The sequence below is a fragment of the Mizuhopecten yessoensis genome, unplaced genomic scaffold, assembly GCF_002113885.1.
Source record: "Mizuhopecten yessoensis strain PY_sf001 unplaced genomic scaffold, ASM211388v2 scaffold4535, whole genome shotgun sequence".
In the NCBI taxonomy this organism is placed as follows: Eukaryota; Metazoa; Mollusca; class Bivalvia; order Pectinida; family Pectinidae; genus Mizuhopecten; species Mizuhopecten yessoensis.
In genome coordinates this window covers 159,149-175,617 of record NW_018405595.1, presented here as the reverse complement: position 1 = coordinate 175,617, position 16,469 = coordinate 159,149, and the positions used below count along the sequence as shown (strand labels likewise).

Here is a 16,469-nt window from a genome sequence, read left to right as displayed (position 1 = left end):
CCGGTGTTTGTTGTTTTTGGTGCACTTCCCTTATTTCCATGCAGTAGTCTTACTATCGTTATCATGCAATATTCTGGGAGCTTTAGCACTTCAAACAAATACAGTTCGTTGTTGTTTAGGTTAATTATCCGTTAGCTTTCTTATAATTCCGATTATTTGTACAAAAGTTAAGTAAATTTTTGTAGTGGGCAGTACATGTTTGTGTCATTTTCTTTGGTCATTGAGCAGCAGCCAAGACGTAATAACGCCAGAAAGGAATGACTAATTACCAGCTATTAAATAAGTTCGGTTTCTTTCCAGTTAGAATTAATGAAACAAAATATCACACGGAAACAAATTAGAATTAAACAGAATATAAAATTGTCTTGTTAGAACAGTATTTTGACGAAAGGCATGTTATTGGACTCCTGAGCACAAAGGGTAAATTTATATAATAGTTGGGAGTGCTTACGTTGACATAATATAAGGAAGTCTCATCAACGGTTGTGAAGTATTTTCAGCTAACCACAAACAAAAAACCAAAAACAAAGTCACCATTTCAGTCTACAAAAAATATATATACCTGTTTTGTTTTATTGTGTAGATGATAAAGGTGGACCAACAGCAAGGGTCTTTATCAACATCGTAAATGTATATCAGGTTTTTCTTTGATTTTTCCAACAAGCAAAATTCGTAAATAAAAAAAAAAACGTGAATATGACGAAAATGAAATTGTTATCAAATAATCCGATCAAGATATAGCAATAACTTTTAACGGGGAAATAATTAAAACCACATCTGTAGGAAATATGTTACTGGTATGCATCAACGGAGCCAGGTTAGTCCAATCGAGATTATTATTGGAAATGTGATACTGTTATTTTAAAAATTATTTATGTTGATTTATAGTTAAGGCATCATGTTAGACTTAGTTACCTACGTCATTATCCCATTGTGAATATATGTTCATCCGTATACCATCACAAGGTCAACATAAACATTGCCGACACGTACAAAAACACGAATATAAGATATCTCCGGGCGTATAACGATCTAATTGACTACATCGTCTTCATATTACTCTCTAAAAGACCTACACATGTTGTTGGCATTTCACTGAACTGCAATTATTAGCGGGACAACTACCGTTAACCAGAGCACCAGTGACTGGCAAAATCGTTATCTGGACGTCCTTGCCTGCGATTTCCGGAATTTCGCTTTGGCTTCTTAGTATCAAGTTAAAAGAATAAAAGAAAACAAACAATTTGCCCACTTTCATGAATATTTTTATCATTTCAAAAACATTTTAAAGCAAAAAACCTAATCCCCATAACGCTTAACCCATTTCCCAACATAAACTGTTTATATAAGGTCCATCAGTTGGGTATCTTTTTCTGAAGTGCGAAAAATAGAATTCCATCTTTCTGGTTCATTTCTCGCATTGAACCTTTCATAAGACTTATGCACCCTTGTACGTTCTTGTATTATAAGGAATTTTTTTTTTAATGAAGTAACTGATTATATTGATGCAAAATATGTGCTTAGTTTAGCTTAAAAAAACGCTTTTGGTCCTCTTTTCGCCACCTCTGCTCTATTAATGTAATTTCTGAAAAATCTAACGCATGCGTGTAGGCATATGTGAGAAAACCTCAAACGTATTTGATAAAAATCACCGATTCATCAAAAGTCAGCAGAATTATACAAAGACGGATAGCCACCATTCATTCACTTTTCAATTAATATCTTTTAAAGAAAGTTCATTTGGTAAGCTCTTTTCGACCAGATTTTTCTGTCTTTTATATAAAAAAAAAATGTTACACTGTAGTACGTTGTCCATGTATTGATGTAACAGCAGTCATTTCTTTTTTAATGCCGCTGCTAGAAGTCGAACCCGGGACCTCTGATTTACTAGTCTTACGTTCTACCGAATAAGCCAAAGAAATATGCTCCTTAGCCGAATAGGTAAGAAGAGTCTAGTATTTAACAGGGTGGCATACTCCTCCTCAAGGAGTATTTTTGTCACATCTCCCGGGTCCCATAGTGGCCGCAAATGTACAGTCGGCAATTATTGTTTTAATATTTCCGCACGTTTTACTAGTCTTTCGCTCTACCATTTGAGCTAAAGAGAAACTCTCCCTAGCCGAGTCGGTAGGAAGTGGCTAGTATTTTACCAAGGTGACATGGATTTCAGACTTCGGTAAGCGATATCTGTAAACGTAGCATAAAGAAATCTCATGAATGTATAACTATACATCTATTAACATACCATCCAAAAATGTATCACTTATTTTTGATTTCTGATATAAACAATTTCCATATGTTATTTATGTCATCGACACAAAGTACATTGTATCAATTAATTATTTATACCGTCCTGGTACAGTATCAAATAATGGTGTTTATTTGATACATAACCCGTGCTAACAAAGGGTACCCTTATACATATGTAGAAATCCATTGATGTCAAACACCAGTGACTCGGATATGCATCTCTCGTACAGTAATGCATGCATTGAAATGCATATATCTGGGTTTCTAGTGTATGTGTTATCGCGTTCGGCATCGCCTTGACCTCAAATATTATTATTACACCAAAATATATATTCTGTAATTAGACAATTATCATTAACTACTTTAACACATGTTGGCACATACAAATATGCATATTTTAAACTCCAAGGTGTCAGGAATCCTTATACAGTAGTTGAACACGTAGTCAACTGTTTGATGTTTCACACCTTGCTGACAGACTTAGGGTTATAGTTTATGTGTCGTGCTTATAACGTTTTATTTGTAGTTAATTCAGTGATACATCATCGTTTTTGATCCTGTTATAAATATTGTGATTAGAGTTGGTACAAGTGAGGTCAGGACCGTTTGGCACTGTCTAAACCGCGGTGTTTTGTTAGCCACTGGTTTGGCTCTAGGCGTAAAGGGCAGATTTTATTGTGTTGATCCTTCGTAAAGAGTCTTATATGGTGTCTTACAATTTAGTCGGAATAACCGTAAGTAAAAGTATCAAGAGTATGTGTCAAGATAAGCGTTATATGTTTGTTTATAAGGTAATAGAGCAGTTGCAGATATTTCTTCAGGAGATCACGATTGCCATTTTAACAATTTATGTATGTAAGTTGCACATACTATGAAGCTATTAAAGATAATGGCAGATAGCTTAAATATCGATTTGATATTGTACGTGTTATGAATGTAGAAATATGCAAGACCACACACTTGTGTTTTTCTAACGAATCAGAAACACGAGTGTATTGCTTTCTGATTCGTTAGAAAAACACAAGTGTGTGGTCTTGCTTTTATCACATACATTCCGTATTTGGCAGAGATCGATACAAAGATTTTATAAACTTTCATTTTTTGGCAAATACCCGGGATTCCCATAAAAAGTAGTTCCGGCTAGTAGGTAAATACAACATTCCGTATTGCACATGTGCAATACAGAACGTTGTATTTCATAGTCTGAAAATTGCGTGTATTACTATAACAAGATTCAACAGGTATATGATAAATGAATATATATTAAATTTGCTTAGTACAATTACATAGAGCTATATTTGGAATGCCCTAAGTTGCCATTGGATCCAATTAATATGTTGACAGGTATAACGAGATTAACGCACTCGCGTGATGTAGTGCTAATTTCAGGCTGACCTTCCTGACGTAATTCGCGTTGTTCATACACGTAGCTAATCATAATATAATTATTCACTTAACATTAACCGCAGGAGTATTGACACTTCCTGATGTTGTGAACATAACTAAAGTTGTACAATGTAAGAGTGAACATTTTTCGATTGTTAATTATATCCTATTACGATTCTCTAAGTAATGTGATTCGCTACGTTTTACGTTTAATAGGAAAGTTACACGGACCTAGTCAGTTGAAAATGGCACAAAAGAATAAAATAAAACCAGAATATCAAAACTCCAAAAGACACAAACGTTTCCACGGTAACGTTAGAACGAAACAGTCCACCAGCAGAAGAAGACAATGTGGTGCACTCAACATTTAGGAGTGTCAAGATTGAAACAGAATTGAGTTCAATGTTATTGTACCAAGTGCTTCATGAAAAGAAAAAGAAGCAGATGAAATAAATAGGGTTTTCAAAATTAAGATATTGGCGACAAATCAAATTCGAATTCTTCTGTTTTCCCTCAAAAAAGAAACAGAAGGTAACCTGCGATTTTAAATGGCCTCTGACATATTTCTCCTATAAAATAATACAGTGGTTTTTCGTGTAGTAGAGAAATGAACTGTTCTAATTAATCAAGGGGCACTACGTAGTTCACACAATTTAGACTTCTAGCTTTTCGGCCCATAGCTTCACCGATGGACCCTAGACCGACAAAATATCTGTAAACCGTATTTTGGGATTACGGTATCAATAACCAAATTTTCAAGGTGCAATAACCTCTATATGTTTATGTGTTACGAACATTTCTTCATCTTTGTTGGTCTAGTTCCGAAAAAAGTTCTGTAATTAAAAATAGAGACATTGGTCATGCAGATAAGGATCTAGAGATTTTACCAAGCTTTAATAGCACGAGGCCTTAACGTCTAATGTACACGTATGTACAGGCATATTAACTCTACGTCAAGTAATTACTTTAACCAATTTCAAATTTAGCATGAAGTCTTTCAAATTGATACTCGTAGAGCAGGATAATTTAGGACCACGTCAAGGTCAGTTTGTAAATCGGTCAATGATCTTCTAGCCCCAGAGATGACCAATCAAATTCAATGTGCTAAGTATCCTCTCAAGTATGAAGAGTAGAATAGATACTCTATTTTCATCCCCCCTTAGAGAACAATTTCCTTGGAAATATGTGAAATTATAGATTACTTCTTACTTGACATTCAGAAAGGGAGTAGGATTTGGGAGTCTTTCCATAAACGTAATCGATGAATGTTCAGTTTCTCAAAACACTTCATTATTTGGTATTGAGACTTCTAGTAAACTCGTGCTTAAATCGTTGCTTTGAATCGGTGAATAGTTTGATAAAGGCACCAGACTCATAGTGGAGTTGGGAGGTGTTAATGAAACAAATGTTATTACAACATGTTGACGGTGTAAAATGGGGTGCTTATATATAACAAGGAGTTGTTTCTGCATATCTCTACACGTACAATGTAGCGACTGCCGGTATTCTCATGTAGCTAGAACCGTTCTATCGCGATATGGAATCTAGAGGTGTTTTATTCAAAGCACTAGGACGCAAAATGATTTGCATGACGGAAAGTGACTCGATGAAGCTACCATTGATTAACGTATATTCTGCGTAGTCGGGCGTGGATCCAATCAGGGATAGCACGAACGTCCTGAAAACCAAAGAGCATTTCTTGTCTTGTTGCAACTAATGTTTTCATCCTGAAATAAATAGCCGCATATATAAGTAAAATTCATATTTAAAAACATATTGCAAAACATAACATTTGAAATTATGGTGAAGCCATGAAAACACGGAAATGGGATAGAAATGGACAAGTGAAGAATTCTCATGTTATGTAATATGCATGAGCCGGATCGCCTGCTTTGAGCTATGTGATGTGGAAAACACGGACAATACGTTTGCCAGAGTAGGACCACTATAGACGAGTCTGAGGTTACCTTGCGTGTACATGCCCCAAATACATATCAGATGTAAAATGGATCACTAATTCTATAGGAAGGAACCACTGTGCAGAATTTGCAATGCGTACCTTTAGCTACAGGTATATGGACCAATTTCACGGCCACCCACTGAATTTCAAATACTGTTCAGTATGCATGTTTATTGCGTTATTTATCATATTTACCACGGCAAATGGAAACATTTAAAAGCTAGAAAACTGCGCATGCAATTTTACTTCCAGCCTATATATAACTGAACTTTGATATTTAATATTTCACGATAATAGTGTGTGCACCGTCCGTTCCATCGCTCTATTGACGAAAAAATCAATAAATAGGAATTAACTCTGGTGTATTTGAACAATTTCGTAGAAGTGGTAGTCTATTGAAGCCGACTTTATCTAACGTGAACGTTGAAGGACTCAAACCCATATAAATGCTGTATTCAGCAGACATATGTCGGAGCCGAAGTTTCGTACCAGACATATGTCATAGACGTAGTTTCGTAAACGCCTATTACATATATCTTCCACACAAGACTTTCCTAGATCTGGATATGGTTATAAACATCCGGTAATGAGCCGCCGTGGTCCAGGAAGCCACTCCTCGGGCATGTAAAAAGGACGCGTCTTATTTAATTATGATACAATGTAGGTCTACTTCTATCTACAATGAATCAAATACCACTAATCCAGAAAATAAAACGTTCTATGCCAATGTATTTATAATCTGATAATATATCAATAACACAAACTGTAGCAAATATAAAATGACAGTATTCAGGTTTAAAACATTTACATTTTATGAAGCTTATAGAACATATCAACACATTCTGTCGTTATAGATCCTTCGCTTTGATGAAGACACTTTACCGAAGTAAACAGACACACCTGGCATGTAATACATATATGTGATGATATATTATAGTTATTCTTCATATTTATCAGACTGTAACAAACTAATGATGTTTGTGTAAGAAATAAAGGAGTTGATAAAATGTGGACGGGGTATCTTTGCTTCGAATTTAGAACATTGCTAGTTTCTTTGACAAATGAGAAAGCTTGCAATCCTGATTCTAATATAAAGAATTATCATTAACATAATAACAAGTACCCCCCCCCCCCCCCCCCCCNCCTGTTATCACTCTTACGTACTACATAGTTCATTTAATATGCAAGACAAAAATCCACAAGATGTGCTCAGATTTAAGGTCTGCTTATTTAGAAACTCTGAACTATTTGTTTAGGATTCAAACAATTCGCTGTTTCAAATGCTGTCCTTTAGCAAGAAATGTCCGGATCAAAGGGTTCGCTTTGTTTATAAGATTTATTTATTTTTACCTTACTGTTTACGTTGTGAGTGTTAATACGACTCATTATTATAAAGACCGGTGTTGTATGGAAGCTATCGTACTTAGTCTAATCAAGACTTCCTGTAGCTGCACCATTTCACATTGTTTGTGGCGGTATATGTCGTTATAACATCGAACAGTATCTGTTATACAAAAGTCAGTCTACATATGATCAAGATTCAACTGTTTTCCCCGTGAATGAATTGTGCAACGATTAATATCACATCTGTGACTACCTTCCAATAGCAATAGTTTTTGTTATGAATTAAATACATCCACATTTTAAACGTTAAACACGTGTCACGTTTCTATAACACTCGTCCTATACCCTAGCTTGACTCGTTTCACAGCCATACCTTGTCTACGATAACACGCTTTACTTGCGTGCGTACTGTTACTCTGAAAATCAAATAGCATAATATGTCATATTCTTTGTGTAGATCCTAAGTATTATTAAATACTGGTGCGATTTTAGCGTGACGCTATCCATTATCAGCGAAGATTGTTCGTTAGTACATGGCTGTCCATGGCTAACTGGTTAGTCGGTGTTTATTCATTCATTCCTCTGGCTTAGAACCATTGACATATGATTATCCAGCGCAGTGAACGACTCTCTCTCCCATACCACTGTACGCGTGGATTCCAGCCGGCCGTATAACGCTATTGTGGGACGACAGTATTCGTTGCTTGCAGTGAGAACCGTATACCAGAGATAGCGCGTCTCTTCACTATATTACTTATAGCAGGCTTGGAGTGTAGTTTTTAAACACGAGGTTATGTCATGAAATTGAGTAACATGATCGGGAAAGATCTTATATATGATGACGGGAGGCCTGGCGGTGTCATTCAGTACTTCTGACTGACTGTGTTTTCTATCAACAGTTTTAACCATTTTGCTCTACCGATGTCGTAACGTCTATTTTATTGGAATATATTGATCTAGTTCCGTATAAAAAAATATTACATATATGTATGTGAATGCGTATGTATTTATAAGTGGTCCGTGGATTTCCGTACAGATGAACACAGTATCGTATTAATTCATCGATATATCGATTAATTTGTGTATTTTTCATTATATTTACAAATGCATATATATTTATGAGTATATGTGTATATGCACCAGTGTTATAACGATATTCCTACTCCAAGGAGTGAAAACGTTCGATACATTTTGTGAGTGATTTACGCGTTAGTGCTGACCTAGTGGATCCTGGCAACAACTGTGTGTTTCTGAAGCGATACCGGCGAGGAAGTGTTGATTGTTAATCGTTTGCTGGAGAGGGTGCGTACCTGCTCGTCAACAATATTGTCTAGTACATATGTGCGTATGGTTTAACAAGTGGCATACCAAAACGCGCTGCAGGGCAGCTAACGACTTTCTCAAAGGAAGCCGAATGTTTCGGATGATTGTTTATAGGCTTTTTCCACCACTAAGGAAACACCTTCTTTTCTCTAAAGAAAAACGTAAGTCACATCTTCTGAACATCTATATGGCACAATCACTCATTCAACACCAACATGACAGATTCATTGTCTTTACTCTGCATAATTATATGCCTGATTCTGATGCACTGGTAGTCATATGTCCTGCTTAAATGTTATTTATTTATTTCCCTATTCTATGACCCGAAACAAACTTCGTTTTAGTCATGCAGGCAAGTTTTCAACACCACACTATGTAAACTGTAGTAACACAGGTTACGTGGGTTAACACGTTTTATGTCAATGTCTTGGTATGATGATACCACGATGACAAGCTTGCTTGCCTTTTTTCGATGATTAACGTACCTATGTAGCCATTAACACCATATTGAACTGTTATTTGTAGCTATCGACAGTTTATATGAAAATGTAACCTGAACTGGTGAAAATGTCTGTTCCTGCAATTTAACCTTTACAGTAAGAATTTATGGTGATCATAGTACAAAGTATGTCAATATGTGCAAAGTGGGCGTGTCGCCTACAAGTTGTTCAATGTGGAAAATATATTGGATATACATACATAGATGTATAGTATCTAACATAACGGGATCAACCTTACAAACTGTAATATTTAACAGTTTAACACGACCGGGTACCAGTGTTAAGTAATGCAAGATCAGGGAAACATATACATGCCACGTGATTCCTACTCCAGTGGTCTACGTATTACGAGCATAGTTCCTGTATGTTCATGTCGCCACACGACGTACACAACTGCGCTATTATACAGTTTAAGGCCAGTACGGGTATTGAGGTGTAACAGTAATTAAATATAAAAACCTGTTTATTGTCTTACATATCATGTGGCACCATTTGTAGAATGCAACATTTTATCATTGAACGTAATTAGTAAATAATTCAATATTGAATATATGACGCAAGTTAATTGATGTTTATTAATGAAATTATTATTTTTTATCAAGATTTATGCCAAGGAAATAACAGGTTAAATGGCCAAAATATAATCTTTGTTTCTCATTTTTCACAGATGTAACACAGCAATTAAACATGACTTTTCTGTTTGTGACATCATGACACAATTACAAGATGTGACGTCATACTTTACCACCACATACAGTATATACTGACAATATAATTAATACACTATTCCTGTTTATCCTGAATTACAGGTAAACAGTTACAACTTGACAAGTTGGATGAGCACTTTATCATATAAAAGATTTAATCATACTTGTGACCACCTACAATACAATGATATTTGCTATTTATTCCAGTAATTGTTTAGAAACAAGATGCATACATTACTAATTATAGTGGTTAGTTTTATGATGAACATTACATGTTTGTGTATTGTTGGGGGGGGGGGGGGGGGGGGGNTTTGTTGAAATAACCATTGTATCATCTCACACGAATGCAAATAACAATAATATTCTAGGTGGACTTTTACATAACATAAACCCGGTTGGCGGACAAACTAATTAGGTGCATTGTTTTGGCTTCAATTCATGAAGTCTCTTTCTAAAGCTATAAAGCCGTCATTATCAGCGATGTTGTTGTCATCAGTCAGACATTCATTCTTCAACCGACTTCAGTTAGATAAGCAGAGTTAATTGGAAATGCACTGCATAGCAATCGCCAACATTGGTATTTGAATACTTGGGCAACGGAAACTATTTCTGACCAGACTTTAGTTGATTAATGCAATTAAATTTATCTGTTCTTGGTTTAAAAAAATGTTCACCATTATATTGTTAAAACACACTCAAAGATGTTCTTAGATATTCATTTTGAGAGACGCAGCTTAAATACCATCAAAGTAATGTGGTTAGATGAATATATTTAATTTTGAACAGATTTTAAAAGTAAAATTTCTAATTTAAGGATAAACTTCTGTTCATAATACGTACACTTTGAATCAATTACTACAGTTGTTCAACTGAAATAATGATATCCATTGTGTTCGTGTCTATTCTAATAAAAAATCAATTTATAAACTTGTAGCTTCTAGTATTTTTATAATATTATATTCTGTGCAAGTTTAGTCATTTTCGAGTTATCCGATTACTATTCCTTCCGGATTGCCCGAGAATAAAAATATCCTTGTTCGTTCGTCTTACGGTAATTTGTGTAGTTATATCTTTGAATTGACAAGTCATAACGCCCTGTTACATAGACCAGTCCCGTGGTCATGCCTCTGTCATGAAACCCCTCACAATATGGTTGACCGTGTCACCTTATTACTCGATCCCATTATGCTACGGCAGCCATAACATACACAGTGCTATATATAGCATGGTAGGCTTTCTAATATGTCCACAATACACGGTATGCTATAATATTTTACCTGAACAAAAAGACGCTGAGGTATAAAGATAGATAGACAATTATTTTCCTTTGCTTCAGGCAACTATAATTAATGAAGGCTGGTAGTTTAAAAGTCAGTTACTTTTTTCTCTTGTATTCCATAATATCGGTAATACACTTCCCCGAGTATTACAGCGGAGTTTACTATGATATGATGTCATTGAAGTAAATCAGACTAGTTTATGTTATGTTTACTTATACTAGACCGTATTATATGTTATGTGTACTGTATACAAGACCGTATTGTATGTTATGTGCACTGTATACTAGACCGTATTGTATGTTATGTGTAGTGTAAACTCGACCGTATTGTATGTTATGTGTAGTGTATACTAGACCGTATTGTATGTTATGTTTACTTATACTAGACCGTAGTGTATGCTATGTGTACTGTATACAAAACCGGATTGTATGTTGCTATGTGTACTGTATACTAGACCGTATTGTATGCTATGTGTACTGTATACTAGACCGTATTGTATGTTATGTTTACTTATACTAGACCGTGATGTATATTATGTTTACTTATACTAGACCGTGATGTATGTTATGTTTACTTATACTAGTCCGTAGTGTATGCTATGTGTACTGTATAGTAGACCGTAGTGTATGCTATGTGTACTGTATTGTAGACCCTATTGTATGTTATGTGTACTGTATACTAGACCGTATTGTATGTTATGTTTACTGTATACTAGACCGTATTGTATGCTATGTTTACTGTATACTAGACCATATTGTATGCTTTGTTTACTGTATACTAGACCGTATTGTTTCCTATGTGTACCGTACACTAGACCGTAGTGTATCCTATGTTTACTGTACACTAGACCGTATTGTAGCTAATTGTTACTGTATACTAGACCGTATTGTAGCTAATGGTTACTGCATACTAGACTGTATTGTAGCTAATGGTTACTGTATACTATACCGTATTGGTTCCTATGGTTACTGTACACTATACCGTATTGTAGCTAATGGTTACTGTATACTATACCGTATTGTTTCCTATGGTTACTGTATACTAGACCGTATTGTAGCTAATGGTTACTGTATGCTAGACCGTATTGTAGCTAATGGTTACCGTATACTATACCGTATTGTAGCCAATGGTTACTGTATACTATACAGTATTGTAGCTAATGGTTACTCCATCCTATACCGTATTGTAGCTAATGGGTACTGTATACTATACCGTATTGGAGCTAATGGTTACTGTATACTAGACCGTATTGTAGCTAATGGTTACTGTATACTATACCCTTTTTGTATCTAGTGGTTACGTGTACTAGACTATTTTGTATCCTATGGTTACTTTATGCTAGACCGTTTTGTATCCTATGTTTGCAGTTAACTAAACCGTTTAGTTTAGCATCTCATGGGAAACCTTTTACGCTCCTGCCCGCAGTCTTAATGTAACGTTTCTTACATGAACTGATAAGGATTGTTGAGAGGTTTATAATTAGTTAATCTTAACAATATTTGCACGGTTTGAAAGATGCCTTTCGTAATTGTTTTCAGTTCCTGATACTGAATTTGAGTTCCTAAGACCCTTGAGACATCTACCCCATAAACTCTAACAGAACAGGTTTCAATCCTTGTTTGTCGCAAAAAACATGTACAATGAACCATACTACCTTTCAGATAAATAAAGATAACAAATCACTAAGAATGCCAAACCAAACATAAACATTTTAAAACGAATCGCCCTAAACATATAAAGACATCAACGTATAGCTTCCCTGGCGATGTGAATTATTGGCGAGTCCAATATAACATGTCAGACATGTTATTATCCACACTGACCATTATTTCGACCAATAGTAATGAGAAATGGCCATACGGTCATGAACACGGCGTGTTCTAAACAATCTACGGAATTGCTCGGACCACACATGAATTATCATTCCGCATTGCAGCAATACCCACTATTCGAAATCATTGCACGGGGGTTCATACGTGTTGGCAGAAACACACGTAAAAGAGCGCATTTCGTTAAATCGAAAACATTTTAAATATATTATTTGACATATTATCGCATGTTGTATCTTCTTCTGAGAATAGGGGTATATATCTGAATAACCGTAAGTGCATTCCAGGGATTGGCTTGAATTTTATTCATGCATATTGTATGTATTTATAGCAGATCATGTAGTATGACACTAATATTTTACAAGTTGACAGTAATAAGCCGGTATACAATGCAATGCAATGGATAAACATGAATGTGTTAGTTAGGGATATATTCTACATTACTGCAACATTTATCCGAATCTTAAAAGAGTTTTAAACTAATGCACGGTATTTTAGATTTGTGTTATGAAGCCTTGATACATTTTAAAAGAGGTTTACGAACATTGTATTGATATTACCTTGATAATGCGGAGTCAGTACTTTTTTTGCAAGGGGGGTAACTCTGTTATAAATTGGGTAAGTATTATGTGTGACGTAGCAATGATCATTAATGACCTCCTCCTTTATGTGTATTTTCATGCTCAGTCTATATATTCTATACAACTGATTGAAAATTCATCTCCGTTTCGAGGTTAGAATAACTGGTTGCCTTGCAAAATGGATAACTTCATTTGGTTTATAGTTGGTTGAATATAATGCTTACACATGCACTTACTTACATTATTCTTTCTGCAGTCCTAGTCGGTTGAAATCGACAGTATATAAAAGTTGATAAGCCTCTAGTCTAGAACGCCTGATGGATTATTTGTTGAATTGATATGCATCCGTACATGAAGTAACTTATGTATGTTTCCATTTACAATTAGTTAAAATTGTGATGTTTCGGCTTTTAAAATCAATTGCATATGCAAGAGATTGATTGTTGCACAAACGGAACAAACCGAGTGAATTTCGTTTGTCATAACTTGATTACTCAGATAGTGCCCTTCCTGTGATTACTCCAGAAATTAGAAACATATACAGAAGCAAATAAGTTTTTTTTTAAATTTCAATGAAAAATACTGTTCATATAAAACTTTTACTTTGTAAGAGAGGTAACATTGCACTTTTTCAAATACATGATCAGTTTCTAAATGATGTCATGTATCATAAAATACCAGTATCTCCATGAACAGTGATATATACCCATTAAAAACAACTTGTTGAGACAGCGTTTTATGAAATAAACATATTTATAAATTTCAAACTATATTTTAATTTTATAAATTATGTTTCATAGAAACTTCACGTGTTATCTGAAAAAACCTGCACATTGTATGTTTTATCCAGTTGCGTTAGTCGCTGGTAAATTTTATAACATTTTTTAGTACTCCAAGGTTAAGGTGATTGTTCTGAATCCCTAGTCGGTTACATTCGTTTGAAACTCAATCTTTAAATAAAAGATAAATGATATATTGTAAGCAAAGGGTGTACATTTGTAACGTTACGGACTCTTACCCAGTATATCTACATTTATTTTGGAATTTCTAAGACTTGGATTATATTCGCTTGTCCTAAAAACCCACTTCCTATTAGTCATAAAAGGACAAAATGGTTATATGGTGCAGTTACTTGTTAACTCTATTTGTATTACGGTATCGAGAAACTTCTTGTTTATTTACATGAAGATGTTTTTTTTTTACATCCTATTTTTAGAAATGTTTGTCATGGAAGTGTATAAGATGCTTATTTACATCTCTATTAGGCACGTTATCGCCAGTATTTTATCCTTACAAAACATATTATGTCTGTTTATACGATCATGAAAAAGGAGTTCCCTTTTTTATTCAACAAGGATCTTTAACATTTATATATCAATGTAAGTGTGGGAATAAATAGACTATCCAGAACTCACAGTAACTATAACGATGAAGGGGATAGTTCTGGAGCCTTTAAAATAATAGGAGCATGTGAAGTATTTCCTAGATGAGCCTCGTTTAGACTCATTACAAACTAACGGCTCACGACCCTATTGATGGCTGCCTATTTGCATATCGTACTTTAGCAGCAAGCTCTTCACAGCCTTCTGTATTTGCATGTGTCATTCAATGCTATTTGTTACAAATGAAATGCGTGATTTCAGCTTTGCCACGTCCATCACGTCCGTGCTACTCGAAAAACACGTGATGCCAATGTGGCCGTAAGACGATTTTATTTTGATGATGAGTGACGTCACGCACACCGTGTGGTTTGCAGTCTTCAACTCATGAACACCTTATACTTTTGTTTGAAAACAGTGTGAATGAGAAAGTAATAAGTCAATTTTTTTTTCTAATTTATTTTGTCAGCCATTATGTAATCGCGTTGTGTTCGAGTAAACCGTATTGACTTGATTGCATGCGATACGAATTAATTAATTGATTGATATATGTAAAGCTGGTAGCTTGAATTAGGTTGAGTCAATTATGCGAAAAAATATTGTTTTTTTAATGAACAAATATAGTTTGTTTGATAGATATACATTTAATGAAAAAGAGATCTGTGCATCTGAAAAGCTATATGGAACCGATGGTTGAATGGGAAACAGAGATGTTTTAGCCTGATGCATGAGATTCATAGGATGAGCAGTACTTGGTTAAATGAAGCCTATAATGTTACCTGAATGGTGTATATGACACGGTTGTACCTTCACGGGGTTACCAATACAATAGGAAAACCGTCCTTAACCAAACAACAGAAATATGGAGGCGAAATCAAGTCACCTATTCCCCGTTGCTGTTTTATCTCACTGTTTCGTCTGTGGGCCATGCTGCTAAACTAGATTTGCATTTGATATTTTCTAATCCATTTCCACAAATTAAAGGGTTTGTAGAAATGTTATAATTCATATCATAATCCACCTGCACGATTACCGAAATTGATTTTCTGTCGACTTAACTCTAATGACATATTCACATCTGAATGGAAGTTACATCAATATATAACCACGGTGTGGAAATATTCATGTGACTGTTGATTGCTAGTGGGACTTAATCGTTTGTGCCCACATGACCAATGGTATTAAACCTTATCGGAGCTCCTCACAAAACACTCATGATTGGGTCACAGAATTATTGTTTGACGGTTTGATGCAATCAATATTTGTACACACTATTTTATATACTAATGCACTTCTGATCAATCTTGGGTAATGAATTGCTCGCTTTTAACATTTATTTACCGAACTGCTGTCGACTTTGAGTTCAGAGAGTTTGATTTGTATAGGACGTGGTATTTAAGGCCAACCTGTTGTAGCATCGAAGCTTAAATACAATGGCGGACACATTTATGTTTGATTATAATTGATATAAATTGACTCCAAAATTGTTAATTTCTGATAGAGGTATCATCGTTGTGTCATGACTGCTTAGTTCGGTTTATTTACTTGGTGTCAAAAGAGACTTGGTCACAAACGCATTATCTACATTAAATTTAACCAGTATTCCTTGCGTTTGTGAGATTGCTAAAGTAAAGGAGCTTTAAGCATATCCCGTTTTATTCGACATTAGTTAAAATTAATTAATTGGATTTCCACTATTTTGGTCCCTACCGTCACCGATGTGTAATTCAATTTGGCACACTTTATCTATTACAAAATGTTAAAGGTGCATCTCTATACAGGGTAAAGCAGAATGGATCCCCATGTAGACAGTATTTATACTTTAAATACACTGGTGTAGACTGTTTGATTGCTTATACTTTATCTATACTCAAGGAGATGTCTTTGTCTTTATGAATGAATGTACATGTATACAGTATATAAGCTATAT

At 34.9% G+C, this 16,469-nt stretch overlaps 1 protein-coding gene across 13 annotated transcripts in view; it reads left to right on the top strand.

The window, feature by feature from the left end:
- The window catches only part of LOC110449220 (Kv channel-interacting protein 4-like), a 500,831-nt gene that overhangs the window by 356,192 nt on the left and 128,170 nt on the right, over positions 1–16,469 (top strand). For 2 of the 13 annotated variants that reach the window (XM_021495935.1, XM_021495932.1), the window contains exon 1: positions 7,586–8,424. The exons of 10 other annotated variants lie outside the window; for them this stretch is intronic. In XM_021495935.1, coding sequence (XP_021351610.1) covers positions 8,280–8,424 — 145 coding nt within the window. In that variant the 5' untranslated portion in view covers positions 7,586–8,279. Of the gene's footprint in view, positions 1–7,583; positions 8,425–16,469 lie in introns of those variants that run through there. One more of the 13 variants, XM_021495931.1, reaches the window with a different exon arrangement.